This window comes from Clupea harengus, unplaced genomic scaffold (assembly GCF_900700415.2).
Source record: "Clupea harengus unplaced genomic scaffold, Ch_v2.0.2, whole genome shotgun sequence".
Classification (NCBI taxonomy): domain Eukaryota; kingdom Metazoa; phylum Chordata; class Actinopteri; order Clupeiformes; family Clupeidae; genus Clupea; species Clupea harengus.
The window spans coordinates 38,325-64,809 of NW_024879772.1; the positions used below are offsets into that span (position 1 = coordinate 38,325).

A 26,485-nucleotide genomic window follows, 5' to 3' on the forward strand; every position below is an offset into this window, starting at 1 on the left:
AGATGCTGTGCTTTTCTGCTGACGAATAGAGTTTTTAATATAACAATAAGTATATGTAGCAAAATAAGTATAAATAGTGATTTAGTGAATATATAGCACCTTTGTCAGTTGATCAGATCTGTTTGAAGGTTGTGCTGACGGTGATCCTCATTTCCCCCTCGACGTATGGTTTCAGATGTGGGAGGAACATCCAGATGTGTATGGGGTCCGGAGATCTAATCGCAGTAGACAGGAGCCCTCACGCCTGAACATAGGGGCAGAGGTGAGGCGTTCTTTCATTATTCCTTTCTTTTCTTCATATCTTCTATTACACACTGTGAAAGACTAATTTGATTTATTTAGATTATTAAGATTTATTAAGTTAATACATTATAGAATTGGTGTTGGTCGTCACTTGGAAATCTGAATACTCAGCAGTGTGGATCAATGAAGCACAAAGCAGATATTGCACAAACCAGAATTATAAAATGTGCCATGATGCTGTTCTGTTTGTGTTTGTGACTGAAGCGCCACCTGGTGGTAGAAAAAGCAAATAATCTCCTAAACCCACTTGCACGCTATAGTGCCACTCTTGTGGTCATTTATTATAACATTAGTGTGTAACCTTCACTCACCTGCGCTCACTGAGACTCCGGGGGAACTGACTTTGAAATTGTGTTATAATTTAGTTGTTATTATTAATTTCAGGGGAGCAGTGGTTCAGAGAGTGAAGGTGTCAAAAGAAAAGGACCGAACAAGAAAAAGTAAGTCGATTGTTGACTGGGTGTCATATTACATTACAGTTGTTTGTTTAGATGAATTACCTTGGACGCTTATTGTTATCTCTGTATCATTTTTGTAATAGTTGCAGTTGCATTGAATTTAATGACATGTCCTTTCAAATCAGTATAAACATATCCTCAAACCCAACAAAGGGTAAAGATCATAATTTATAACAAACATGTTTTATCTACATTAAGTAAAATACAGCTATATTACCCAGACTAATTTGCTGAAATGAAGATCCCAACATTTTTGTTTACAACCCCGAAATGCCGGATTAAATCCAAGAGTTCTGCGTGATGACAATGTTCTAACTAGTTACCCTCTTCATTAGCAGCGGTGTGTTCCAGCAATACTTGAGTTTTAGACCATATGATGTGCATTGTGAATCACTTCATGTGCTGCAGTGGTTAATTCCATTACAGCTGGCGAATCCAAATGAAAGTTTCTTTTTAGTATTTTGATAAAATGACATTCAGACGTTCATTCAGCAATTCCTTTTTGTTATTTACACTTTATTATACGGCTTTTCAGAATGTTGCTAAATGTTGCATTGAATTAAATGGGCTATCCCAACGTTCGAGGGGTATGATATTTCTTGACCGCTGCAAAACATTAATGACTTGGCAACGGGTTTTGTTCTTCTACGTCACATCTTTCATATCATTCCGCGAGTAGTCTGTTCACTTTTCGAAGTGGACATTCAGTGTAATTTGAAATCAGCAAGTAATATGTTGCTACGCAATACTACTTTTGGCAAGTAACCGTATAAGTGGGATAATGTATAATCTACTGGTCAGTTTTGGAAAATAAGGATGGAATTCATTTGGAATTCAGGATGTCCTGGTCGTCCTGTCCAATACTAACCGGTGGACTATACATTATCCCTTCCTTATGATGGAGTGCATGAAATTGTGTTTAATGATCAGAATGGTTGGAGCGCTTTGTTTGGCCTTCTGTAGTGCGTATTAGCCGTGATGCAGACTATAAGGCTGGTCCTGCTTTTAACATCTGTATTGATTTGATAACTCCCAATCACTGCTCTGATACTGAACTTTGGTTAATGAGAGACAAGTTATTCTTTCTCAGTCTAGTCTAGCACTGATACTCCTTGATTGAGACCGGGGGAGTCTGACGTTATCCACAAAGGGCTGCTGTGGACGTAGTTGAGCACGAGCAAAGCTGAGCCAGACTGACCAATCACAAGAAGCTTGCAGTCATGTGATCAGTGAGAGGCGTCCAGTGCTACTGCTCTGTCAGAATGAGTCACAGTCACAATAGCTCTTTGTGGATAATACTTGTCACTCCTACTCACCCAAGAGCCATGTTATGGGGCAGAAAGTTGAGCCATTATAGGCCCCGGAAGGTGAACCTGTGGTATTTCTGTGTTGAAAGAAATGCCAGGAAAGATGATGATGATGATGATGAAGAAGATTATGAGGATGGTGAGGAGGAAGCCAGCAGTTCAGAAAGTGAGCAGGAAGAGAATAAAGTTAGATCCAGACGACTTGCTGCCCGAAGGTAAGAGTGTAGCGAAGTGTGGCCTTCAGACAGCTCCTGTCATGAGCTTGTGTGGTCAGTATGATTGTGGCTGTCCTGGTGTTTACCCTACTCAGTCTCAAAGCCTGATCATTTTAGTATTGGATTGGTATTAGGAAAAAACCAAAGTGTGTGGACTTGCCTGCTTTAAGCAAGGGGTCAAATTGGGAAGGGATGGAGTGGTGTGCCACCAACAATGGTGGTAATTTGAAAGTGGAAAGAAAACAAGGGGAAAAAAACACCAGTGCAAATCAGCCAATTTGAATAGATCTGAAACCTCCAAATTCCCACTCTAACCCCTGCCTCTAACATTTTGCCATTTCCAAATATTTTGTGGTGTTCTATCTTATGCTCTAACATCCAATATTTACGAGGAATGATTGGTTACTAAAAGTCTGTTCAAGTCTAATTGATTGAAATTGTTATTTTTGAAAATGATCATGTCAAAATTATTGGAAGCTGTCCTAAGGCCATTGGCACATTACCGTTCGCTACACGTTGGTAGATCGAGGCAGCAGAGCGAGATGGTGTCAATGTGTGCTCAATCCAATAGGACACATGCATTTGTGTGTGTGTGTGCTCCACCTGTTGCAGACCTCAGACCAAAACCAGCGGGGCAAAGAAACAGCAGACTCAAAAGGGACGCAAGCAAAGGAAGCAAGACACGTCAGATGAAGACGACGACGATGACGACGACGACGACGACGATGATGATGATGATGAAGATGACACCCCAAAGAGACAAACCCGCAGAAGTGCAGCTGCTAAAGTCAGGTACCGGCCTTGCTGCTTTTCTTCAAGATGGCACAATTTGTCACCTGATCAGACATGTTCCCTAAAAGTGCAAGTAGAACTTGTTTCTTAAATAAAACTGTAATCGTTTTCTTGTCTAACCTTTAAATGCCACACCAGTTGTTCAGAATATTTTTTTGTGGTCCCGAGTATGTGGAGCTTCTGGAACTCCTCATGGTGGGGGGGGGTCCATTCTAGGGCAGTTACAGTCGTACAAGCCACTTATCCACTGACTTGGGATGTCTGTCCTCTGTACTCTCAGTTATAAGGAAGACCAAAACGATTTTGAGACGGACTCGGATGACCTCATCGAGATGGTAGGAGAGGGGGCCGAGGAGCAGCAGGATGACGACAGTGAGACCATCGAGAAGGTCATGGACACAAGAACTGGGAAGAAAGGAGGTTAGTCAGTTATTTTATTAGTTAATTAAATTGAATTAGTTTATTATTTCAACATTTCAATCAGCATGGACAGAATAATCCATGTAAAGTGTCTTGTGGTGTCTTCCCTACGGTTTGAATGGTTGGTGTGAACTTAAGTAATCCTAATGAAGCTCTGCTGTGTGTTTAGCCACTGGGGCGTCCACAACTCAGTATGCTGTAGTGGAGAATGGGGACCCAGGGGCAGACTTTGACCCAGAGAAGGATGAGGGGGAGACGCAGTACTTAATCAAGTGGAAAGGCTGGTCCTACATCCACAACACCTGGGAGAGTATGGACTCCCTCATCCAGCAGAAGATCAAAGGCGTGAAGAAGGTGGACAACTTCAAGAAGAAGAATGATGAACTTCAGTATTGGTGAGGAACAGAAATGTATTATGAAGGGAATATAAATCTAAAAATAAAATTCACTCATACGTGATTTAAAAATAACTATTTAGTTAATTATCAGCATTAAAGGGGAATAAACATTATCTGAATTTGAACTGTACAGTTATTAGGAGGATGTCTCTGTGGCATTTTCTATTTCTTGTTGCTCTAAGATGTGTTAACTAACTGATATTTCATCCAGGTTGAACAAAGCTTCTCCAGAGGATTTGGAGTACTACAACTGTCAGCAAGAGCTCACCATAGACCTAAACAAGCAGTTCCAATTTGTGGAAAGAATGATTGGTAATTTGATGTTGTTGTTTTTTTGCGATTTTAGTAGTCTCAAGAAAGAGTAGACATAAGCTGTACCATTATACTTTCATCTGATATGTCTCTAAACTTTGAAGTGTGTGGATGTTTTTTGTTGAAATAGCTGTGTTTTCTTCTTTCCTGAACAGCTGTGAAAACGGGAAAATCACAGGGACCTTCCGACTTTCCCTGTAAGTCCAATTTCCCATATCTACATTGTACTCTGCCTCGAACCCATCTTAATATCAATAGAACACCACTGATTTCAAATAATATATGAATGTAAATGATAATGTAATATAACATAAGATAATACAATTAATGATGTATGTATACATGTGTATGAAAAAGTATGAAATCTATCATTTGTACATGGGTGCTCAAAGTGAAAACAGGCGTTTTAACCCCTACAACAAAGAAACAAAAAATGTGGACCCAGTCATTAAGCAATTATGCATTAAGCAATGAGCCTTTCTTCAAATGTTAATGATGTGTTACTGTGTTACGGTATGAAAAAAAAGTAGCTGTAATTGTGGCATGTGCAAATGTTTGGACACCCTACTAAGTCAGCATTTAGTAACACTCCTTTAGCAGATATCACAACTTGCAAATCTTTTTTGCAGATGGCTTTGATTTATGAATTTTCTCCCACTCTTCCTTGTAGATTACTTCAAGTTCTGTAATAAACTTAGGGTGTCTTGCATGCACGTTTTAAAGATTTACCTACATATTTTCAATCATGCTTTAATTTAGGTTAGGTAGTGTAGGTTTTGGCATCTATTCTCAGAAATGGAATATAGTATTAATAATAATGTTTTCATTAGTGTATAAATTACCTGTAACTATGAATTGTTGTGTTTTTATTAGCTTAGAATGAGCCCTTTGTGTCTACATAGGGAGCAGCGGGCCCTCTTCCACAGAGTCCACCATGTTGCACCGCCATGTTTCTGCAGTAGCCCGGAACAGAAAAACCAAAACACTGGCTCAAGATAGGGTTTTTTGCGTTGTTATGGTATTTGATGGCCACTGTAGGTGCACCCTTGTAAAGAGAAGGGTATTCAGCTGGTTGCAACTTCACCACCAGATGGCACTAAAAACTACACACTGGACCTTTAAATTCAGTGGCTGCAGGAAATTCCAAAAGCTACTGTTTGCATTTCTTGTAGTACTTCATGGTGTATTTTGAGGTACACTTTGAATCATTGTCATGTTCTAGAGATCAACATCTTGTAGGCTTCAGTTTCTTGACTGACTGCATGACACATGCATTCTGAATTTGCTGATATTTATAGGAATCCATTCTTCCCTTCTATCGTATGATGTTTCTGGGTGCTGCTAAAACATCCCAAAACAAAATAGATCCACCCACATGCTTAACAGTTGTTAAGGGGTTCAATTAATCAAACACTGCTCCTTTTTTCTCCAAATATACCTTTGGTGAGTGTGGCCAAATAATACAATTTTAACTTCATCTGATTATGCCACTTATCTCCAAAATGACCCTGGGTTATTTCGATTTTACATTGCATACTTCAGACATTAACATTTATGAGTAGGTCATTGCTAAAGTTTCCCTCTGATGGCCCTTCTGTAGAATGGCCCACAGTAGAATGATGCACCTGCACACCTGTGTCAGATAAATCTTCCTGCAGGTATTTTGAGTCATGTGAGAGGTTTGGTTGGCCTTTTTGCCCAGCAGACATGCAGTTTTATTTAAAAGTGTTCTTGGTCCTCAAGATCTCATCTTGACTTGACCACAATTACCCCTAACAGCCATTTCTTCATAACATTTTAGTCATTGGAAATTGCAAGCTGGAAATGCTGTGATATCTTCTTAAAACCTATGTGGGCATCTTATAGGTTCATGAGAGGAGTCGGGACAATTCCAGAAGATGATTAATTCTCTGAGCTGACCGTACCGAATGACAAATCTTGACCTGCTATATCAGCCCTAATGAGTTAAATAAGGAGCTTAACAATATTTTCTTTTACTTCTATTTTTTAATTTTTAAATAAAAAGTAGCAGTGCAGAAAATTTGAAGAAATCCTCATTTTTTTATGTTCCTTTGCTACAGGGGTTGTATTTACTTCTTATCACTTAAAACTCAGGGGTGCCCAACCTTTGCATACAACTGTGTACAGTATGTACATCGTACACTCATGCATATTGATTTGCAGTGGTATTTTAAGTGAACACATATTTTCTGTATCTCAATCGTATATTAGCGCACAAGACCACATCCAACGAGCCAGAGTACCTGTGCAAGTGGATGGGTCTCCCTTACTCTGAGTGCAGCTGGGAGGATGGAGCCCTGATGGGCAGGAAATTCCAGCACTGTATCGACAGCTTCACCAGCAGGAACACCAGCAAAACCACCCCCTCCAAAGACTGCAAGGTATGTTAGGATGGCGCTGGGAGCTAATATGCTGAAGCAGTGGCCGATCAGAAACATGGCAGATAAATTCATACACTTAACACGATGAGAATGCTAGCATACATGTGGTAAATGTACTCAATACATACAAATATGACATGATATACACATCATTCATACAAAATTTAAAGTGGATAAGGTGGGAAGAGAGCATTTAAGTTTTGTAGAACAGCTTAAGGGGTATACAGTGGGCTCATAAGGGTAAGTATTACTGCGTACAGGGAATATGGTGGTTAGTATCTGTGTGATTACATTATATTTCTACTACCAGTCAATCATATGTCAATTTTTTTTCCCTCATCTCATTCATAGGTATTGAAGCAAAGGCCACGGTTTCTTCCACTGAAGAAGCAGCCTTCTTACATTGGGAGCGAGACCCTGGATCTAAGGGACTACCAGCTCGATGGTGTCAACTGGTTGGCACACTCCTGGTGCAGGTACCAGAACCTATTCACATTTATATATCACAGTATTTACAGTGTAAACACGTTTATATCTCAGTATTTACAGTGTACATTTTGTGAAGTGTAGCAGCTTTATATCACAAGCTTCTTAACCACTTGCGTGTCTGTTTGACACTGCATGGAGTCTGTGTGCTTCACACGAGGATAAGTGCATGTCAAGCTGCCCAGGCTTTTGATGGCCCTACAACATGTAGATCATAACAAAATAACCTCAAGAAGTATTAACAAAGCGGCTGTATGTTCCCCCTCTTCTTCTTCTTCTTCTGTTCTCCCTCCCCGCTGTGTCCTTGAAGGTGTAACAGTGTTATATTAGCAGATGAGATGGGCCTGGGGAAGACCATACAGACCATATCCTTCCTCTCGTACCTGTTCCACCAGCACCAGCTCTACGGGCCTTTCCTCCTGGTGGTGCCCCTGTCCACGCTCACCTCCTGGCAGAGGGAGTTTGAGACCTGGGCCCCGGACATGAACGTGGTGGTGTACCTGGGCGACGTCATGAGCAGGAAATCGGTATGGCTGGCCGTGTAGCGAAGTGTACTGTCATAGTTTATTTCATCCATTAAAGTGGACATGACAGTGCTTACTCCCCCCCCCCCCCCCCCCCCCTTATTGCAAAAAAAAAAAAACCGTATGTTGCCTGTGTATGAAATGTTTCCACATATTTATGCTGTTTTATGGCATCTTAGTGTGACTATTTTGTAATATCCTTTCTCTTTATAGATCCGTGACTATGAGTGGATTCACCAGCAGACAAAAAGAATCAAGTTTAATGCACTTTTGACCACATATGAAATTGTACTGAAAGACAAGGTAAGTGGCAAAATATAAATATCAAATGTAGAGATAGCTAGACCTGCGTTTTAATTTTGTCCAGACTTACTGAATACAGTTAAAAAGACTACTTGAATACTTAACCTCAAGATCGCCAAATCATGTCAAGTCTTGGTTTTGCTTCATGTGCACGTGAAGGCCATTTTGGGGAACATAAACTGGGCCTTCCTGGGTGTGGACGAGGCCCACCGTCTGAAGAACGATGACTCCCTGCTTTATAAATCACTGATCGAATTCCGCTCCAACCACCGGCTGCTGATCACGGGCACCCCGCTCCAGAACTCCCTCAAAGAGCTGTGGTCCCTGCTGCACTTCCTCATGCCAGAAAAGTATGCAATGCTTCTCACTCTCAACCTGCTTATAAATCAGCCGGGGAGGTCTGTAGAGACCAGGGTTTCTTCCTGCACAGCAGTAACACCTCTTGGATAAATAGATTCACTGTCCAGTTGCTCACTGTGTGCTGAATAGGCAAGAAGTAGATGTGAATATAACCTCAGACTTGCTCAGATGGTGATGGCTCAGGTAGAATAAGCTAGTTGTGTGGAACATAAACAAACCTGACTCCACAAAGGACTGAGGATTTGAGAGGATGGTCAGAGGGTAGGCTGATTTAAGAGGCTAAAGAGTGTCGTCGAGCCGGACACCCTGGGGTTTTTTGTTTATCCTGTGTATGATGTGTGGTAATCCCTCGGGTCTTTCCCCCCTGGCAGGTTTGAGTCCTGGGAGGATTTTGAGGATGAGCATGGGAAAGGGAGAGATAACGGCTACCAGAGCCTGCACAAAGTCCTGGAGCCCTTCCTGCTCAGGCGCGTCAAAAAGGATGTGGAAAAATCGCTCCCCGCCAAGGTGGAGCAGATCCTCCGTGTGGACATGTCCGCCCAGCAGAAGCAGTACTACAAGTGCGTAATACCACACTCCCATGACCACCTCCCTCTGTGTGTGTGTGTGTGTGTGTGTGTGTGTGTGTGTGTGTGCATATACTTGCCGCAAGGCTCGGTTCTGGGTCCTGTCCTCTTTTCCATTTATATGCTCCCTCTGAGCTTGCCATATTACACATAGACATAATAGCGGTTTCCATTTGTATACAGACTATACTCAGATCTACCTAAACTTTGAACTTGCAAACAACTATCGGAACACTGTCCAAACTGCCTTCAGATGTCACAAAATGTCCTGCAATGCTGATAAGACAGATATTGATCATGGGTCAAAATAGTGCAAATTCCCAGATATTTAACAGACTTGGTTCTCTGTCCCATTCAGTAACTCAAGAAATGTCATTTTTTTAGCTTAGACAAACAGGTTAAATCAGTGGTTCAATCCTGCTTGCATCAAATCATCCGAGTCTGCTGCCAGGACTTTGAGCCAGTCTAGGAAATATGACCATATCTCGTACATCCTGGCTTTCTGACAATGGATACATGTTGCCCTTATAGTTGATTTTTAAGATATTATTGCTTACTAGCAGAGCCCTGAGAGGCCTTGCCCAAGTTATTTATCAGCTCTCTAAATGCCCTATGTCCCTCTCTGCTCCCTGAGATCCTCAGATGTGTCTCTTCTGGTTTTTCCGAGGTCCAGATTGATACACAAAGGTGCCTTTACAGTAATGGCTCTTAGACTTAAGAATGACCTGCCCGAGGAGATCAAGGCTGCAAACTCCTGTCTCATCTTTTAAATCACTCTTTACAACCTTGTCTGTGCACCTGTCTATGAATCTTACTTAGCCAGTCTGTGTCCGTCCATGTACTTTTTTGAGAGCAGCTGCAGCACGAATGTCTGAGTTGCTGCTTGTCTGCCTTTGTATCTGCTTGCTTAGGTATGGTTGTAATTAAGGTAGAAAATAGAGGTATCCATATATTTTACTACAAGGACTTAATCTAAAGTGCTCGATTTATATCTGCGTTTTTCTCCAACCAGATGGATTCTTACCAGGAACTACAGGGCCCTGTCCAAAGGCAACAGAGGCAGCTCCTCTGGCTTCCTGAACATCGTCATGGAGCTGAAGAAGTGCTGTAACCATGGTTTCCTCATCAAACACCCTGAAGAGGTGGAGGAGGAGTCAAAGGAGCATTTGAAGGTACAGCGATGTGGACTGATGGACAGCAGCAGCAGCTGAATCCTCACTAATGTTATGAAAAACCACAGATCACAAACACCTCTGCTGGCTGGCTTAGGAACATGAGTGATTTATATGAATATTTGAATAACTATAGCAAATTCTACCAATTCAAGATGCAAAATAAATTCAACTTAAATAACTAAATTTTGTATACTACTAACACACTGTGTATGTGTGTGTTCTTGGAAAAGTTCTGATGCATGTATAGAAGTGTGTTCTGATGGACGTGTGTTGTTTAGAGGTCTTGTTCAAGTGTGTTCTGATGGCTGTGTGTTGTTTAGAGGTCTTGCTCAAGTGTGTTCTGATGGCCGTGTGTTGTTTAAAGGTCTTGTTCAAGTGTTTTCTGATGGCTGTGTGTTGTTTAAAGGTCTTGTTCAAGTGTTTTCTGATGGCTGTGTGTTGTTTAGAGGTCTTGTTCAAGTGTGTTCTGATGGCTGTGTGTTGTCTGCGGTGCAGAGCCTGGTACGGGGCAGTGGGAAGCTGGTGCTGCTGGACAAGCTGCTGACGCGGCTGAGGGAGAGAGGGAACCGCGTGCTCATCTTCTCCCAGATGGTCCGCATGCTGGACATCCTGGCCGACTACCTGGCTTACAAGCACTACCCATTCCAGGTAAGACCCAGGGGCTATGTGGCCAGAGAGAGAGGGGAATTGCTTGCTAAACTAGCAGGAAGACTTTCTATTCTAGGGATCTATCTATTTTTTTTCACCCCTGAATATAGTACTGTGTTCCAGGTCTATTATCCTGACGTTTTTTTGGACTATATAAGTTGGCTATTTGTAACTGCAGGCTCGGATAGTAGTTCTGTTCATATGTTGCTCTTAAGCGCTGTCAGTTCCAGATATTATCAACCACTTACTGGCCACAGTGATAGAATGCAGTCAGAAAAATCTAGTAGTTAGCGGAAACCCACTGTAGACTACTTGCAACCTCAGCCCCTGTTCCTCTACGTGTTCAGCAATCTGGGTGTCATTGCACAGGCAGTGACTAGGCAGTGGACTGATGACTTAAGGTTGCAGACATCAAATCATACACATGTGTGTGCACTGCATAGATAGAGGTCTGAGGCTGCAAATACCCCAGGTGTCGATATTGTGTGAGAGCTCTCAGTTGGACTAAAAGACATTTGCAGTTTATTTTCACGCCCATTACTGTACCTCTGTATCTGGTTGTGGACAGAATCAGTCAGCTGTAATGTTTTAGTGATGCTACACATAATAAGGCTTGTGGCCCAACTGTGTGTACAACCTCACACTGAGGAAAGGTTTTGAGTTTGTGTGTGTGTGTGTGAAGCTCAGGCAGACTGCAGTAGACTCAGGTGATAACGGGATCATGTGTCAGGACCGCAGTTTACATGCTTGCCCAGCCGGGACCCATCTCCTCGCGCCTGCGTTTATTTTTATCCAGCAGTTATTTTTTGATCGGGACTCGCTGGTCATCTGCAGGTTATGAGGGCACAGCTCGCGTCTCTGTGCTGTTTTGGTGCCACTTCTCCATCCTCCACAGAACTTTCACCAGATGCAGGTCGCTACTGCCTTAAAGCAAACTAAGGACCCTGTCCTGGAGAACCGTGTAGCAGCCGCATGATTGTGGGGTAGCTTTAGGGGAGAGGGGATCTCAGGGAGGGTTCCTGAAGCTTCAGGCAAGGAGCCAGATATGTGACAGCGTTTGTTTTCCCTCCCCTGTCTTCACAGCGTCTGGATGGCTCCATAAAGGGCGAGATTCGCAAGCAAGCACTGGACCACTTTAACGCAGAGGGTTCGGAGGTATGTGCCCACTTTGTTTACTTATTTGCGCGGCTATTTGTTTGCTTTTCTACGTGACTGGCAGAAGGAGGTTTGGGTAATTGCCCCATGATTTGCCCCCTCCCCCTCATCTGCGTCAGAGGGCATTTGACTTGGCCTTGCCTTGACTTGAGGAATGTTTTTCATGCAACGTGGGAAAAGTAGCCGTCTGTCCACCCACAGGTCCAAAAGCAATGCATTCTTAACCTTTCTGTTCAGCCCAGTCTTTTGCATTCTATTGCATTCATTTGTGTAATTGCCCTGAAAGTGAATAACTGGAATGTTTACTTTCAATTCAAAATAAAAGCAAGTGACAATTCCAAACTGCAGTAAGCTGTTATGATATGCCAGTCTTGACTTAGTAAAAATGCTGTGTAATAAAAAAATAAAAAATACAAACTTGTATCTCCGCATTACAAGGTGATGCATGCACACACACACACACACACACTAGGGATGGGTATGAATAAATGGTAAATGAACCCCTGTTCAATAGGAACTAACTGAAAAGTCTTTAAATAACCAATACAACTGATGTTTAACATGACTTATTATTACTACTTGTTGTGTGCCTACCAGTGATGTGCGGTTCCACTCACAAGCGACTCAAAGTTAGCAGTTTACAGTGGTAAGCCTGCACTGCATTCTCTTGCGATTGGATTCATTCAGCCAATGATGTTTTAGTAAATTATTACTTCTTAAATATTGATAGTAGTAATTGGACGATATTTGTCTAATCTCCCAAAATTTAATTTGAACTGATCCACACAAAATTTGCCCAAATATCATAACACTGTTGATTCAGGGGGTCAGCAGGCACCCACTCATTTCGGATCAGTGCGCGTGTCACTGATGCCTACTGACACAATCATTTTTAAATAATGGGACGCCATGCACAGTTAACCGCATTTAACTGTGTAAACAGTGACCAAAATCTGCCAAAATGCCCATCCCTAACACATACATATGCCAAATTTTTTCTCATGCCCCCAGCTCAGATTGTTTCGGACATCGTACCGTATCCGTAGTTGGACTTGATCTCATTGGTTTACCGTCTGTCTTCCTCTTCTCTCCCCTGGCGAACAGGACTTCTGCTTCCTGCTGTCCACGAGGGCCGGAGGCCTGGGCATTAACCTGGCCTCTGCTGACACCGTGGTCATCTTCGACTCGGACTGGAACCCTCAGAACGACCTGCAGGCTCAGGCCAGGGCTCACAGGATTGGACAGAAGAAGCAGGTGAGCTATACCTCCTCCAAACACACAAGCCATAGCTGTCCAGCTGAGTGAGATTCTTGACCACTGTGGGCTAAGACAAAGTGCCTTGAAAGTGGTGAAAAGCTAAATCTGGTTTGTCCATTTATTTGCTAGATTCTCAAACTGATCAGTTTGTTTTCTACTGATTTTTGTCCACTTAGGTGAATATTTATCGATTGGTCACCAAGGGAACCGTGGAGGAGGAGATCATTGAGAGGGCCAAGAAGAAGATGGTTCTGGACCATCTGGTCATTCAGAGAATGGACACCACTGGGCGCACTGTGCTGGACAACAACAACACCCCGTCAGGAAATTCAAAGTGAGAAACAGACTTTGTTCTGCAATGTTTCAACTTTAAGCTTATGATGTATTTTTAACCCCTAACAAATAGCTGTATTTTACGTCCTTGGATTTGATTTAATCGGCGTGATATTTTGATTTTCTTTTAGCTCGAACCCTTTCAATAAAGACGAACTTACTGCCATCTTGAAGTTTGGTGCTGAGGAACTTTTCAAGGAGCTAGAAGGGGAAGAGTCAGAGCCACAGGTTCCTATCCTTACTTGACTGTTCCTGATGTTTAATATCGAATAGATTCTTTAGGCTTTCATATTTAGCCTTTTGTATCACAAGGGAAAAACAATGATGGGTAAATTATGGATTTTGGTACTTTGGTTTGTTTGGCAGGAAATGGACATTGATGAGATCCTGCGCTTGGCAGAGACCCGCGAGAGTGACCTGGGATCCAGTGCCACTGATGAGCTGCTCTCTCAGTTCAAGGTCTGTGCCTCTAAATATCCCCACTACACACACACACACACACACACAGCCACATACACACACACACACACACACACAGCCACACACAGCGTTTTTTACAAATCAAATCAAATCAAACTTTATTTGTACGGCGCATTTCATACAAGGAGGTAACACAATGCGCCTCACAGTAGGAAAGAAAAGGGGGGGGGTTACAAACACCGCACTGGCACCGTAAAGGACTACTCAGCACGGTCATCGTCAAACTAAGAGACAGCTGCTGGGGGGGGGGGGGGGGGGGGGGGGGGGGCAGGCATAGAAACTAAAAGCTGCTTCCCCATGTCTCTTTGTCCTGGCTTTTGGAACTGTTAGAAGTTCAGTGCCGGAGGACCTCAGGGATCTACTGGGTGTGTACCTTGAGAGCATGTCTGTTATATATTCAGGTGCATGACTATGGAGTGATTTATAGACTACTAGGAGAACTTTGAAATCTATTCTAAAACTAACAGGTAGCCAGTGCAGTGATCTTAATACTGGTGTGATGTGCGCTCTCCGTCTTGTTTTAGTGAGGACTCGCGCTGCTGCATTCTGTATTGTTTGTAGTTGACTAATGGCTTTTTTTGGTAGACCAGACAAAAGCGAGTTACAGTAGTCTAGCCTGCTCGTGATAAACGCGTGCATCAGTCTTTCGGTGTCAGCCTGAGCGAGAAACGGTTGCACCTTAGCAATGTTTCTTAAGTGATAAAAAGATGTTTTAATTATATTTTTGATATGGGTTTCAAAATTGAGATCTGAGTCAAGTATGACGCCTAGGTTTCTGGCTTGGTGCTTGGTGTTAAGTGCTAGTGTTTTTAAGTGTGCAGTTTCTCTCTTTCGTTTTTTTCACCAATGACTAATACCTCTGTTTTATCTTGGTTTAGCTGGAGAAAGTTTTGTGATATCCATACATTTATATCAGAAATGCAATTTACCAAACAATCAATAGAGCTGTAGTTGTTGGGTGTTACAGAAATATAGAGCTGGGTGTCATCTGCATAGCTATGATAGTCGATGTTGTGCCTCCTAATTACACTACCAAGGGGTAGCATGTATAGACTGAAAAGTAATGGCCCTAAAATGGATCCTTGAGGGACCCCACAGGTCATACAAATGTTTTTTGAGCTGTGGTCTCCGAGGGCGACAAAGTATTCCCGGCCAGTTAGATAGGTCCTAAACCAGTTTAGGACTGGACCAGTGAGGCCAACCCAATTTTCAAGTCTATCAATAAGGATATTGTGATCAACAGTATCAAAGGCTGCGCTCAGATCCAGAAGGGCCAAGACAGATAGTTTTTTTGAGTCAGCATTAATCCTGAGATCATTTACAACCTTGACTAATGCCGTTTCTGTGCTATGATTGGAACGAAAACCAGATTGGAAGGTGTCAAATGCACAGTTAGCATCTAGGAAATTATTTAACTGTTTAAAGACAATTTTTTCCAGGATTTTGCTTAGAAAGGGAAGGTTAGAGATGGGTCTAAAATTATTTAGAACTGAAGAGTCTAAATTGCTTTTCTTCAGGAGGGGTCTCACCAGGGCAGTTTTAAGTTCTGATGGGAAAATACCTGTAAGCAGGGAACAGTTTATAATGGCTAGAATGTCCTTAGACACAGAGTCAAAGATGGTCTTAAAAAATTTGGTGGGAAGGGGATCAAGAGGGCATGTAGACGGCTTCAGTTGTGACACTACTTTGCTCAGCATTTCTATATCAGCCAGTGCAAAAAAGCTCATACTGTTACAGCATGGTGGAAGAGGATCAGAAAACAAGACATTTGGAATTTCTTCCTAATATATATAAATATTCTTCCTAATGTTCGTTATCTTATCTCTGAAAAATGCTGCAAATTCCTCACATTTGGAGGTGGAAAAGAGACTATCATCTACTTTGGGTGCAGGATTTAGGCTGTCTATTGTTGAAAAGAGGACCCTGGAATTGTTAGAATTTGTAGATATCAAATTAGAGAAATGATCCTTCCTAGCATTTCTTATTGCTTTATTAAAGACTGAAAGTTGATCCTTAAAGATATCAAAGTGGACCTGTAGCTTGGTCTTTCTCCATGTACGCTCAGACCTTCTGCAGGATCTCTTAAGTTTAATAATTTCCTCATTTCTCCATGGAGCTTTTTGTTTGGCTAAAACCTTTTTTTGTTTCAATGGTGCTACAGAGTCAAGTGCTGTCCTTAATTTTGTATTTAGAGTAGTTACTAGATCATTAACACATGAGGGCCCCGCATCTGGGGTTTTTGTACTAGTTATGTTCATCATTACTTTGAAATTCTCAGCTGCTGCAGAGTTAAGATAGCGTTTCTTAATAAAACATTCAGCACTATTTCTAACTTTAGGTACCAGTGCTGTAAAGAAAATACAAAAGTGGTCAGAAAGAGGTCACAGATAGACGATATAACAGTTGTAAGACCCTTTGTAATAACTAGATCAAGGGTGTGGCCACGGTTGTGAGTGGGTTCAGTGATGTGTTGTGTAAAGTCCATGGAATTCAAGAGATTCATAAAATCCCGGGCCTTTGAGTCGTTCCCATTATCAACATGTATGTTAAAATCACCAGTGATAATAATCTTATCGTAGTTTGTGTGTATAATGGAGAGTAGTTCTGAAAAGTCTGTTAGAAAAGTGGGACATTGCTTGGGTGGCCTATACACAGTTACTGTCAGAACAGGAGGCTGGCACTTTAGAACTATGGCATGATATTCAAATGAGGCAAAATCATCGAAGGAGATGCTCCTGCAGCACAGGGCATCCGTGGTTATGGTGGCTGTCCCGCCCCCTTTTTTTACCTGTTCTAATGGACTGAAAAAACCTATAATTGGGAGGGGATGCTTCAATAAGCTGCAGACCCATTTTTGTTTAGCCAGGTTTCTGTTAAAAACATACAGTCTAAATTACGTTCACATATAAGATCGTTAATGAGAAATGTTTTCCCTGATAGTGACCTAATATTTAGTATTGCCATTGAAATATTTTCTGGATATAGTGGCTCACAGGAAGGAGGAATATGCCGGGGTATAGATAGAATATGCATTCATCCTTCCAGTCCTCAGTCTCACGGCTTTCCCCTCGTGTCGTCCACTGACAGGTGGCGAACTTCACCATGGACGAGAACGTGCCCGAGCTGGAGGAGAGGCCGCACCGCGAATGGGACGACATCATCCCCGAAGACCTGCGGCGGAAGGTGGAGGAGGAGGCGAAGCAGAAGGAGATGGAGGACATCTACATGCTGCCTCGCAGCCGCAGCTCCAACAAGAGGGTACGTCAAAGCCCACAGCAGAGGGTTTTTTAAAGCCGCACTTAGCAAAGGCATCAGGGACTAGTCGTGCATAATATTTGTGCATAATTGGAAGGGATCTTTCGAAAGCACGTCTTTTAAATCCAGCAGCATGTACTCTCACAGCGTGCTGTTCACTACTCACGCATACTGCTCACAGCGTGAAAGCCTGAGGGTTTCTGCTCTGAAACCACAGATTTGACCCGCAATGTTTGCTCCTCCGTGACACCACAAGGCAGTTAATTTGCACTGTCAGACAATTTCAGAGTCCTCGCATGGTCGGGTCCTTTTCTCTGTCAACAGTTGTTTTGATTTACGAACGAAAACAACTGCAGCTTTTGGTACAACCTCCCCGAGTGTCTAAAATCCCAAACACCCCAGCATGTCAGCATGACCTCCTCCCACACTTCAACAAAAACATGCTCGTATAACCTCCCTGGCATCTCACCAGCAAAGACCATTGTTGACACATCCCTGGCTTTCTGTAAGCGATGCCTCCTGACCGAACACATCCAGAGGAACACAACCTCCTTATTGTCACTACAACCTCCCTAGTTCTACACAAACAGAACAACAGGCCATCCCAGACACAATCGTCTCCTACCATTTCAACATTATGTTGTGGCCGTCTTAGGAACAAAACCCTTGTGGAGCACAATCAACACAAATCCTCTGGCTTCCAGCCTCCAGCCTCCAATCTCCACATGCATGCAGTTCATCTGGTTCCCCCACTGCCTCCCCAAGCTGAGTTCCCCCCCCCCCCCTCTTCCTCCTCCTCCTCCTCCCCCACTGGTTCCCCACACTCCCACAGTGTGAGTGGTTTATTCAACCCAGACGTGGGCTGCACACGCTCCAGATGGTTCCCTGTGAAGTGTTCCCCGAGGCCTAGCGAAGCCTTTTCCATCCACTCTAAACGTGCGATGTCGCTGGCACTCGTAATGACTCATTAGATTTTACAGCCCTGCACTGAATCCCCCAGTGTCTTATTGAGAGAGAGAGAGAGAGAGAGAGAGTGTGTGTGTGTGTGTGTGTGTGTGTGTGTGTGTCTGCAGCGTGCCTGCGTTTGCTTTCTATGTATGTGTGTGTATGTCTTTGCACTTTGTGTGTGGCGTGCATGTGGAGATTGAATACTTGTGTACCTCAGTGGGATTGGATAAGTGTGTGTGTGTGTGTGAGAGCAAGGGTGTGTGTGTGTGAATATTGCATCTTCACTGTCTGTAATGAGTCATTAGGTTTTACTGCAGGCTGTGCTCCCCTGTGATGCCAGCACACTTGTCTTCACCACAGCCTCATTAGTCCCCCTGCCGCCTGAGATCATACAAAACACACACACACACACACACACACACACACACACAAACAGACCCATACACACAGAGACCAGGAGCGACCACCAGGCTTTACAGCTCAGAGTGTAGCTTGTTTAAAACATACCTCCATACACACGCACAGAGTAAAGCTCAATAATTTTAACTGTCTTTTGTTAAATCATGCTGCATAGACCCTTAGTGAAGAGATCAGGGATTTTTTTTTGACCCGTTTCCTTCAAGCAGTTTTATTGAAAATGTTACTTTGATGTAGTTCTTGTGTTTTCTCCAATCCCTGTCTGATTCTTTCTCTGGTTCTCTTCAGGAACCTTATCTTGTATAGGGCTCATTCTTATTCAAGCCCTGCCTAGTTTGATTTAGTCTTATAGCGTCGTCTGAATAGTCACAAATGCAAGAGAAAGAAGCGTGGGAAAACTGGGTCTGAGTTTGTCATGTGAATATCTTTGTGTTTGTAGGCACGGGCCAACGACAGTGACAGCGACGTCGGCTCCAAACTCAAGAACCACTCGTCTGGGTCGGACAGCGAGACGGACGACAGCGAGGACGACAAGAAGCCCAAGAGGCGCGGAAGGCCACGGGCACGCAAGAACAACGTGGAGGGCTTCACCGACCCCGAGATCCGCAGGTGACGCAACCACCACCAGCTGTCTTTACAAGACCAGAGACATTTGATCATTTAGTTTTGTTCAAAGCAATCAGAAGCTCAATCCTGATCGTGTGCTTACTAGAGCCATGGCCTCAATGTTGGGAAGACTACACCCTTAAAGATCTTTTTAACTGTAGGGGCTCCTCACTAAACATTTCTGCTCTCTTTGTACTCAGGTTCATAAAGGCATACAAGAAGTTTGGAGCACCTTTGGACAGGTAAAACATTTATTATTATCATCATTATTAGTATTACTTGTAGTAGTAGTTGTAGTTGGATTATGTTTGAAGAGCAAGGATGTCAGGAAATGCATACCAAGCCAGAGTGGTCCTAGTGTCTGGCTAGAATTGAGTTGTGTCCCATGTTTTTAACTGGGTTTGGTCAAATCCACCCTTCTGATCTGATAATACAAGGTTGGGATTATGGAGGCGGAATTTGGATCATGTTATCCCTTGCCCCTGTCGCCATTGTGCCTGCTGTAAGGGGTTCAGGCTCTGGGCTCTCTCACAATTGTATTGTTCTGGCGCTATATATATATATAAAATCACATTTAATTGAATTGAATCCTTGTGGGTTCTTAATAAAATATGAACCCAATTATATGATCTGATCTTCATGGCTTTTATGCACCACAGACTATTTTGTTTTTCAAATGTGGCTAAAACGTCCCCCTTCTGAACCCCTCTGTCTAGTCTGGCTGTGTTTGATGTGGTTGTTGCAGCCATGTTTGGTGGTGTGTGGTCACCTCTGTTGTGTTCCTCTCAGGCTGGAGGCTGTCGCACGGGACTCAGAGCTGGTGGACAAGTCCATTGCAGACCTGAAGCGTCTGGGAGAGCTGATACACAACAGCTGTGTGGCAGCCATACAAGAGCACGAGGAACAGCTCAAAGAGAACCCTGCAGAAGGTACAGGTGTTTGAGTGTGTCTGTGTGTCTGTCTGTCTGTATGTCAGTGTGTTTGGGTGTGTGTGTGTGTGCTTATGATGCCTATTACTTGCTGTGTGCCTTTTATTTAGCTGTGTATTTGCAGATATATTGACATAACAGGTGTGTGTGTGTGTGTGTGTGTGTGTGTGTGTGTGTGTGTGTGTGTGTGTGTGTTCACATTGACTGAGTCTTTACCTTTCCTTATCTCCTCCTTGTTGTGCCTCTGCAGCTAAGGGTCCTGGGAAGAGGCGAGGGATCAACATCAAGATCTCCGGGGTTCAGGTCAACGCCAAGTCCATCATTCAGCACGAGGAGGAGTTTGAGCCTCTGCACAAAGTTATCCCCTCCAACCCAGCCGAGAGGAACAAGTCAGTCTTTGCTTTGAGACACACACACACACACACACACACACACACACACACACACACAGTTCAGACCTAGTGACCTTCACACTAATAAGCAAACATCTAAAGAACTCCCTTTTTCTATTGAAGCATTTGAGCTTTTCCATTCCATTTCTATTGAGCATTTTAAGCATTTAAACTCCTAGAAAGGAGAGCTGACCGAGCACAGGTGGCATGGAACACACCCTCAACACCAGTCATCTCCCTTGGCCTTCAATGTCACTCTATGGCACAAAAGCAACTTTTCTTTCTCTCTCTATTTACAATGGTTGACAAAAGAAGAATTCAATTCTTCAGTTGCCACTGATATATGTAATTGCAGCGAGTGAGTGTCTTCAAGGTGCCAGACAGAAATAAACATGAAGAAATCGGTGGTGGCTCACTGTGGCCTTCTCTTTTTCTCCAGGTTCCAGTTGACATGCCGAGTGAAGATTCCTCACTTCGACGTGGACTGGGACAACCAGGATGACACTCAGCTTCTGCTTGGCATTTACGAGCACGGCTACGGCAACTGGGATCTGCTCAAGACTGACCCAGAACTCAAACTGGCTGACAAGGTACACCTACCTCAGGCAGTTGATGTAGTTTATTTGTACAAGAAAAACTAAAAGGACACATTCATGGACTCTAGTTAAAATGACTAGTACCACTCTGTGCCATGAAAAAGCACATTGTTAACAACAGAGACAGTTATTTCAGAAGTGACATACTATTAACTACTAGTATGATGGGAATTGTATTGTATTTAAAAAAGAGCAGAATCAGTTAAGTTCCATGAATAACTACAAACAGAGAGGATGAGAGACGAAGAAGAGGAGAAATCAACAAAAGACATATTGGACAGTCTAGCTCTATGCATGAAAATGTCATGTACTCTGTGTCATGAACTCTTCACTTCGTTCCCTTATGTGCAGATCCTCCCAGATGACCCAGACAAGAAGCCTCAGGCCAAGCAGCTGCAGCTGCGGTCAGACTACCTGCTGAAGATGCTCAAGAAGGAGCAGGACAGCAAAGAGCTCTCCAAGGCTGGTGAAGAGGTATGAACCTACCCCCTCTATTCAGTCTAGGGCCAGTGATGGTCAAGGCAATATTCCTGGCAATAGACACGTGCCATATCTCTATTTGTTGGCATTGGAAGACCAAAAGACGAGAGTGAAAGGAAAGTTAGTATTGGACATGGAGTTAGGTGTAAGAAAAGTAAAATACTATTTATATTAGGTGTATTTAGATGTAGAAGCTGCCTAAGAAGATGTAGAAGCTACGAAAAGCTTTCAGATGGAATTAATGTGTCCCGGTGTGCCTGTTGTGGAATCGGAAAAAGCCTTGCAGATTAATGATCAGTCTCTCCTCTCAGGTTGTAGTGAAGAAGCGAAAGCCTCGTGTGAAGAAAGAGAACAAGATCCCTAAAGACGAGCTGTCCAACGACGTCTCCTCCCCGCGCGTCTCTGACAACCCCTCTGAGGAGGGAGAGGTCAAGGTGGGTCCTCTTTCTCAAATGCAGAGTAGGGCAACAGTGGACAGCTCATTGGTTACTTTGCACCATACCATACCAGTTCCATTGCCAAACTATTAAATATTAATTTGATATTTTGTACTGACTATACCCTGTTCTGTGCATTTCTAATTGGTCAGCCAAGGCATTGTCTGGACAGGCAGTTGAACTGTATATCAGAGCTAGGCTTGGGATCGATGTAAAGCATAAAATCGGTCAGTTAACAAATCATGGTAATGTTACTGATCTCGACTTGTTCAGACTGATGGGGGCTGCTCCACATAAACATGGCCTCACAAAGCATAGCCTATATTGTGTTAATGCTTTTTTATTAGTATTTAACGCAATTGGATGAAAAGTATTCTGCTCCGTGTCCATCGATCACCTTCTGCGCTCAAGGAGATTTTTTTATAACGTTTTCTATAACGGATATTATATAAAAATGTTATGTTTATGAAAATAATGAGAACACTTTGATAGTTGCTAGTAATGACAGTCTAATGTTTAATATTGATGCTCCTGAACTAACATTTCAATATTTGAAATGGTAGGTAAATAATTTCAAAATAATTATGAAACAGCAAAACATACGAACAAGTCATTATTGCAGAATAAACATGGTGGTAGTCAATCCACACGTACACAGGCCTTTGCGTCCCCATTAGGGTTTTGCATTACAGAAAAGACAATCTGGCGGAAGCTATTTGAAATGACAACACGTACATTATGATGGTGTGTTCACGGAGCACTGAGCAGCATGTTGTGTTTTTCTTTAGGATGACGTGGCTGATAAATCACCTGCCAAAAAGAGACCGAAGAAGAAGGATAACAAAGAGAACAAAGAGAAGCAGGGAACTCCTAAAAAAGATAAAGGCGCTGACAAAGACAAGAAGCGATCCAAGGCGAAAAAAGAAAAGGTGTGTGTTTCTTTTGAATACGTTGGAAGATGTCCGCCTTATCAATCTCTAGCAGAAATGCTTCCAGAGCCACAATGATGATTATGTGATTTGTAAAAGGTCATTGCAAAAATTCTTAAGCCGCATTCCTACGCAATTTATACAATCTGTTAGTTACAGTTGCTATAGGGAAACAAAAATGTTCCTAACTGCTAATGTGTGGGTAATTATCCTTTTGGATGAGCATGTCATTTTGCTGCCTTGAATCACTGTATTTATCATGCATTTACCATCTCAGAATTACCTCTTAATGCAAGTCTAGAAGCCGCACCTCTGTTGTTAAACCTGTATCCGACATTACAAAGGTCTGTTGATTTAGACGTATTAGCAGTAGGGCTGTCAATAGATTAAAAAAAATTAACTAATTAATCTCACATTTTGAAATTCATTAATCTAGATTAATCGCGATTAAAAGTTTGTTTGTTTGTCTTTTTTTTTTTTTTTTTTTTACTTCCAATGAAAAATATCTCAATTTCCATACATTGTCAATCAAATGAGCTGTGACACCCAGGTAATTGTCATTGCTGACTGATGTCCAGTGGTCACCAGTAAGGGTGACGGTGGCAGCTTGCTCGAGGAGCTGAATTTTTTTCTGTCGGGTGCTTTGCATTAAGGTGATAACTTAAAGACGAGCTGCTTCTGTGATAGCTAAATTCAATTTGAGAAATGCTACATACAACTTTAGTTTTGTCGATTGTTCTGTAATTTTGCCTATTAAACAGAAACTTTCCGCCCAACAATCCCTCAGCTCTCTCCATCTTCAACTACCGCAGTGGTTCTCAAACTTTGTCTGTCATTCCCCACTTTGAACAAGGGGGGCTATTGGTAGGCCAAGCCCCCTACTTACATTGCCCGAGGGGACACAGGTTCAAGTCTGGCCTGATGTAATTTCCCAAACCTCTCCGCATCGCTTGCTGTCATAACTTCATAACTATCCAAATAAAGGCATTAAAAAAAAGGCATATTTTTTTTTTAAGTTGCGTTAATTGCGTTAAAATATTTTATCGCGTTAATAGATTAACGCGTTAACGCTGACAGCCCTAATTAGCAGTAAGCGTATGCCGTGCATACCTGTCATTGTTTTGGCTATTGCACCCAGGGCATATTTAGATTGAAAGCCTTTAGTATGGTACAGCAGTGCTGAGTTGTCTCTCCTTTCAGATGAAGGCAGGAGCCAAAGGCAAGAAACCCCAGGGGCCCGTACACATCACAGCAGGCAGTGATCCCGTCCCCATCGGGGAGGAGGATGATGAGCTGGACCAGGAGACCTTCAGCATCGTAAGTCCTATTCATTAACGCTCACTCTCTCTATCTCTCCCTCACACTCTCTCTTTTTACACACATACACACCTATACCATTTACACGCAGAAAGATGAAGATAATTTCCTCCCGTGTATATTGGAGTGTAGGAGGCAGTTTCATCCCATAATGTATTATAATATATTCTGAGTGTGCTCACTCTTTTTCTCGTGAGAATGAATCAGTGCAGAATGCGCTAGGGAAAGTGTGACATGGTTGTCAGGCTACCAGAAGGTGTTTAGTTACCCCAGATGGTCGCTAATGGATATTTTAGTGTGTGTGTGTGTGTGTGTGTGTGTGTGTGTGTGTGTGTGTGTGTGTGTGTGTGTGAGGGTGTATGCATATACAGTGCGTTTGTTTGCGTTTTTCTATCTATATGCTTTCATACTAGTATTTTGGATCTATGCATACTTTAGTGTTTGTATGTGTTAAATTGCTTTGTGTGTGTGTGTTTGCAGTGTAAAGAGCGTATGCGCCCGGTGAAGAAGGCTCTGAAGCAGCTGGATAAGCCAGACGAGGGGATGAGCGTGCAGGACCAGTTGCAGCACACGCGCACCTGCCTGCTGAAGATCGGAGACCGCATCACAGAGTGCCTTAAAGCCTACAGCGACCCCGAGCACGTCAAAACATGGCGCAGGTGAAGCCAACTGTCCAGCTAAACACATGACAGAATTCCTTGTGCAGTCTATTTATGTGTGCAAATGATATTACATGTTCCAAATCAGGGAATTATAAATGTTTGAGAACTATGTCCTGAGTAACTAGTTCTTGCTTTTCCTTATAAAAAGTGTGCACAAAAATACTTTTAAGTGGTCCTTGTGAGAGACAGTATGCCACAATTTGCCACTTTTTGAAACACGTTTTTATTTGATATATATAGGCAATTAGTACTGTTATCTTCAAATATATTTTTCATTGTGTATAGTGACAGATAAACACACCTGCCGTGCCAACTAGCCGCCTACGCTATGCGCTGTGCAGTTCTGTGGTTCTGGTCTGACTACCCTGCCAAAATGTGTGGGAGGGGAAGCTTTCACATCGCAAACTATATCGCCAAAGACATGAGTTGACATGCTAGCAAGCCTTTAATCAGCTGCAACTGTGCTGTTGTTGGTGTTTTGGGAGGATCTCCTCTCCTTACTGCCGCTTTAGTTCTCACGACTAGATGTGTCCGTTTGTGTGTACTTCAGAAACCTGTGGATTTTTGTGTCCAAATTCACGGAGTTTGGGGCCAGGAAGCTGCACAAGCTGTATAAGATGGCCCAGAAGAAACGCTCGCAGGAGGAGGAGGTGAGTGTCCTTCCCAGCAGCTCCTCTCATGATTGTAGCTTTCAAAGACGACGACGATGGTTACTGGGTGAGGTCACAGTGTAGGGATAGATCCACCATGGTTACTGGGTGAGGTCACAGTAACTCAAGTGTCACACCATCTCAGATGGTGATGCCTCAGAGAATATTTTGAAGAATCAGCGGATCCAATTTTGGTGTCTATGGAACAGAACCTTCTAGACTCTAATCATTGTGTTGTTTGTTTTCTCTAGAAGGAGCATCGTAAGAAGGAGGACTCGGGCAAGAAGAAGCCCTTCAGGCCTGAGCCCTCTGGATCCAGTCGGGACTCCACGGGCACCCAACCCTCCCAGAAAGGCCACCCCTCTCAGCCGGGCCACGGCAACCACAGAGAGCCCTACGGTCAGAGACACTACCCCGGAGACGGTGAGATGCTACCGTGTGGGGAAAGGGCCTAGTTGGGAAATTAACAAAAACTTTAATATGTGAGAAGGATCTTTAAGGAAATACCATACAATATGTGACATACATTCATTTAATTTAGCCATTTCTTATATTCATCTATCTGGTAAGGTAGTTTTGGTTTTTGATTGGTATTCCGTTGTGAAAAGCAGAATTTGCTAATCATGACTGGTTGATGCTGACCATCACTGTGGTGCTCTTCCTATTGGAACAGAACGAGGAGACTGGAAGAGGGATCGGGGCTATGGTTACCCAGGCAACAGCAACAGCAACCAGTCATGGCAGGGTGACCGGCACCACCCCTACGACCGCTACAAGGACCATCACTATGGCGATAGGCGTCCCCATGGTGACTCCTACCGGAGCTCAGGGGGCTACCGCAGCAGCGGCTCCCCGCGGAAGAGGCCCTACGAGCAGTATGGGAACGACCGCGATGACCGCGACGACCGCGACCACAGAGGCCACCGAGACAACTACTATGACAGGTGAGCAGAGAGAGAGAGAGAGTAAAATA

General features: G+C 43.1%; 1 protein-coding gene across 4 annotated transcripts in view; it reads left to right on the forward strand.

The window, feature by feature from the left end:
* Nucleotides 1-26,485, forward strand: part of chd2 (chromodomain helicase DNA binding protein 2) — a 45,017-nt gene that overhangs the window by 15,675 nt on the left and 2,857 nt on the right. For 3 of the 4 annotated variants that reach the window (XM_042705048.1, XM_042705049.1, XM_042705050.1), the window contains 35 exons: nt 176-262; nt 688-743; nt 2,158-2,283; nt 2,896-3,075; nt 3,356-3,495; nt 3,665-3,890; nt 4,105-4,205; nt 4,361-4,402; nt 6,438-6,607; nt 6,959-7,083; nt 7,404-7,620; nt 7,831-7,920; nt 8,080-8,270; nt 8,652-8,840; nt 9,859-10,018; nt 10,517-10,669; nt 11,753-11,824; nt 12,929-13,078; nt 13,258-13,415; nt 13,546-13,642; nt 13,781-13,873; nt 16,982-17,152; nt 18,954-19,123; nt 19,321-19,362; nt 19,910-20,049; nt 20,300-20,438; nt 20,881-21,031; nt 21,389-21,511; nt 21,829-21,951; nt 22,743-22,883; nt 24,084-24,200; nt 24,681-24,859; nt 25,413-25,512; nt 25,764-25,935; nt 26,186-26,456. In XM_042705048.1, the coding sequence (XP_042560982.1) occupies nt 176-262; nt 688-743; nt 2,158-2,283; nt 2,896-3,075; nt 3,356-3,495; nt 3,665-3,890; nt 4,105-4,205; nt 4,361-4,402; nt 6,438-6,607; nt 6,959-7,083; nt 7,404-7,620; nt 7,831-7,920; nt 8,080-8,270; nt 8,652-8,840; nt 9,859-10,018; nt 10,517-10,669; nt 11,753-11,824; nt 12,929-13,078; nt 13,258-13,415; nt 13,546-13,642; nt 13,781-13,873; nt 16,982-17,152; nt 18,954-19,123; nt 19,321-19,362; nt 19,910-20,049; nt 20,300-20,438; nt 20,881-21,031; nt 21,389-21,511; nt 21,829-21,951; nt 22,743-22,883; nt 24,084-24,200; nt 24,681-24,859; nt 25,413-25,512; nt 25,764-25,935; nt 26,186-26,456 (4,862 nt within the window). The remainder of the gene's footprint in view (nt 1-175; nt 263-687; nt 744-2,157; nt 2,284-2,895; nt 3,076-3,355; nt 3,496-3,664; nt 3,891-4,104; nt 4,206-4,360; nt 4,403-6,437; nt 6,608-6,958; nt 7,084-7,403; nt 7,621-7,830; nt 7,921-8,079; nt 8,271-8,651; nt 8,841-9,858; nt 10,019-10,516; nt 10,670-11,752; nt 11,825-12,928; nt 13,079-13,257; nt 13,416-13,545; nt 13,643-13,780; nt 13,874-16,981; nt 17,153-18,953; nt 19,124-19,320; nt 19,363-19,909; nt 20,050-20,299; nt 20,439-20,880; nt 21,032-21,388; nt 21,512-21,828; nt 21,952-22,742; nt 22,884-24,083; nt 24,201-24,680; nt 24,860-25,412; nt 25,513-25,763; nt 25,936-26,185; nt 26,457-26,485) is intronic. The other variant, XM_042705051.1, reaches the window with a different exon arrangement.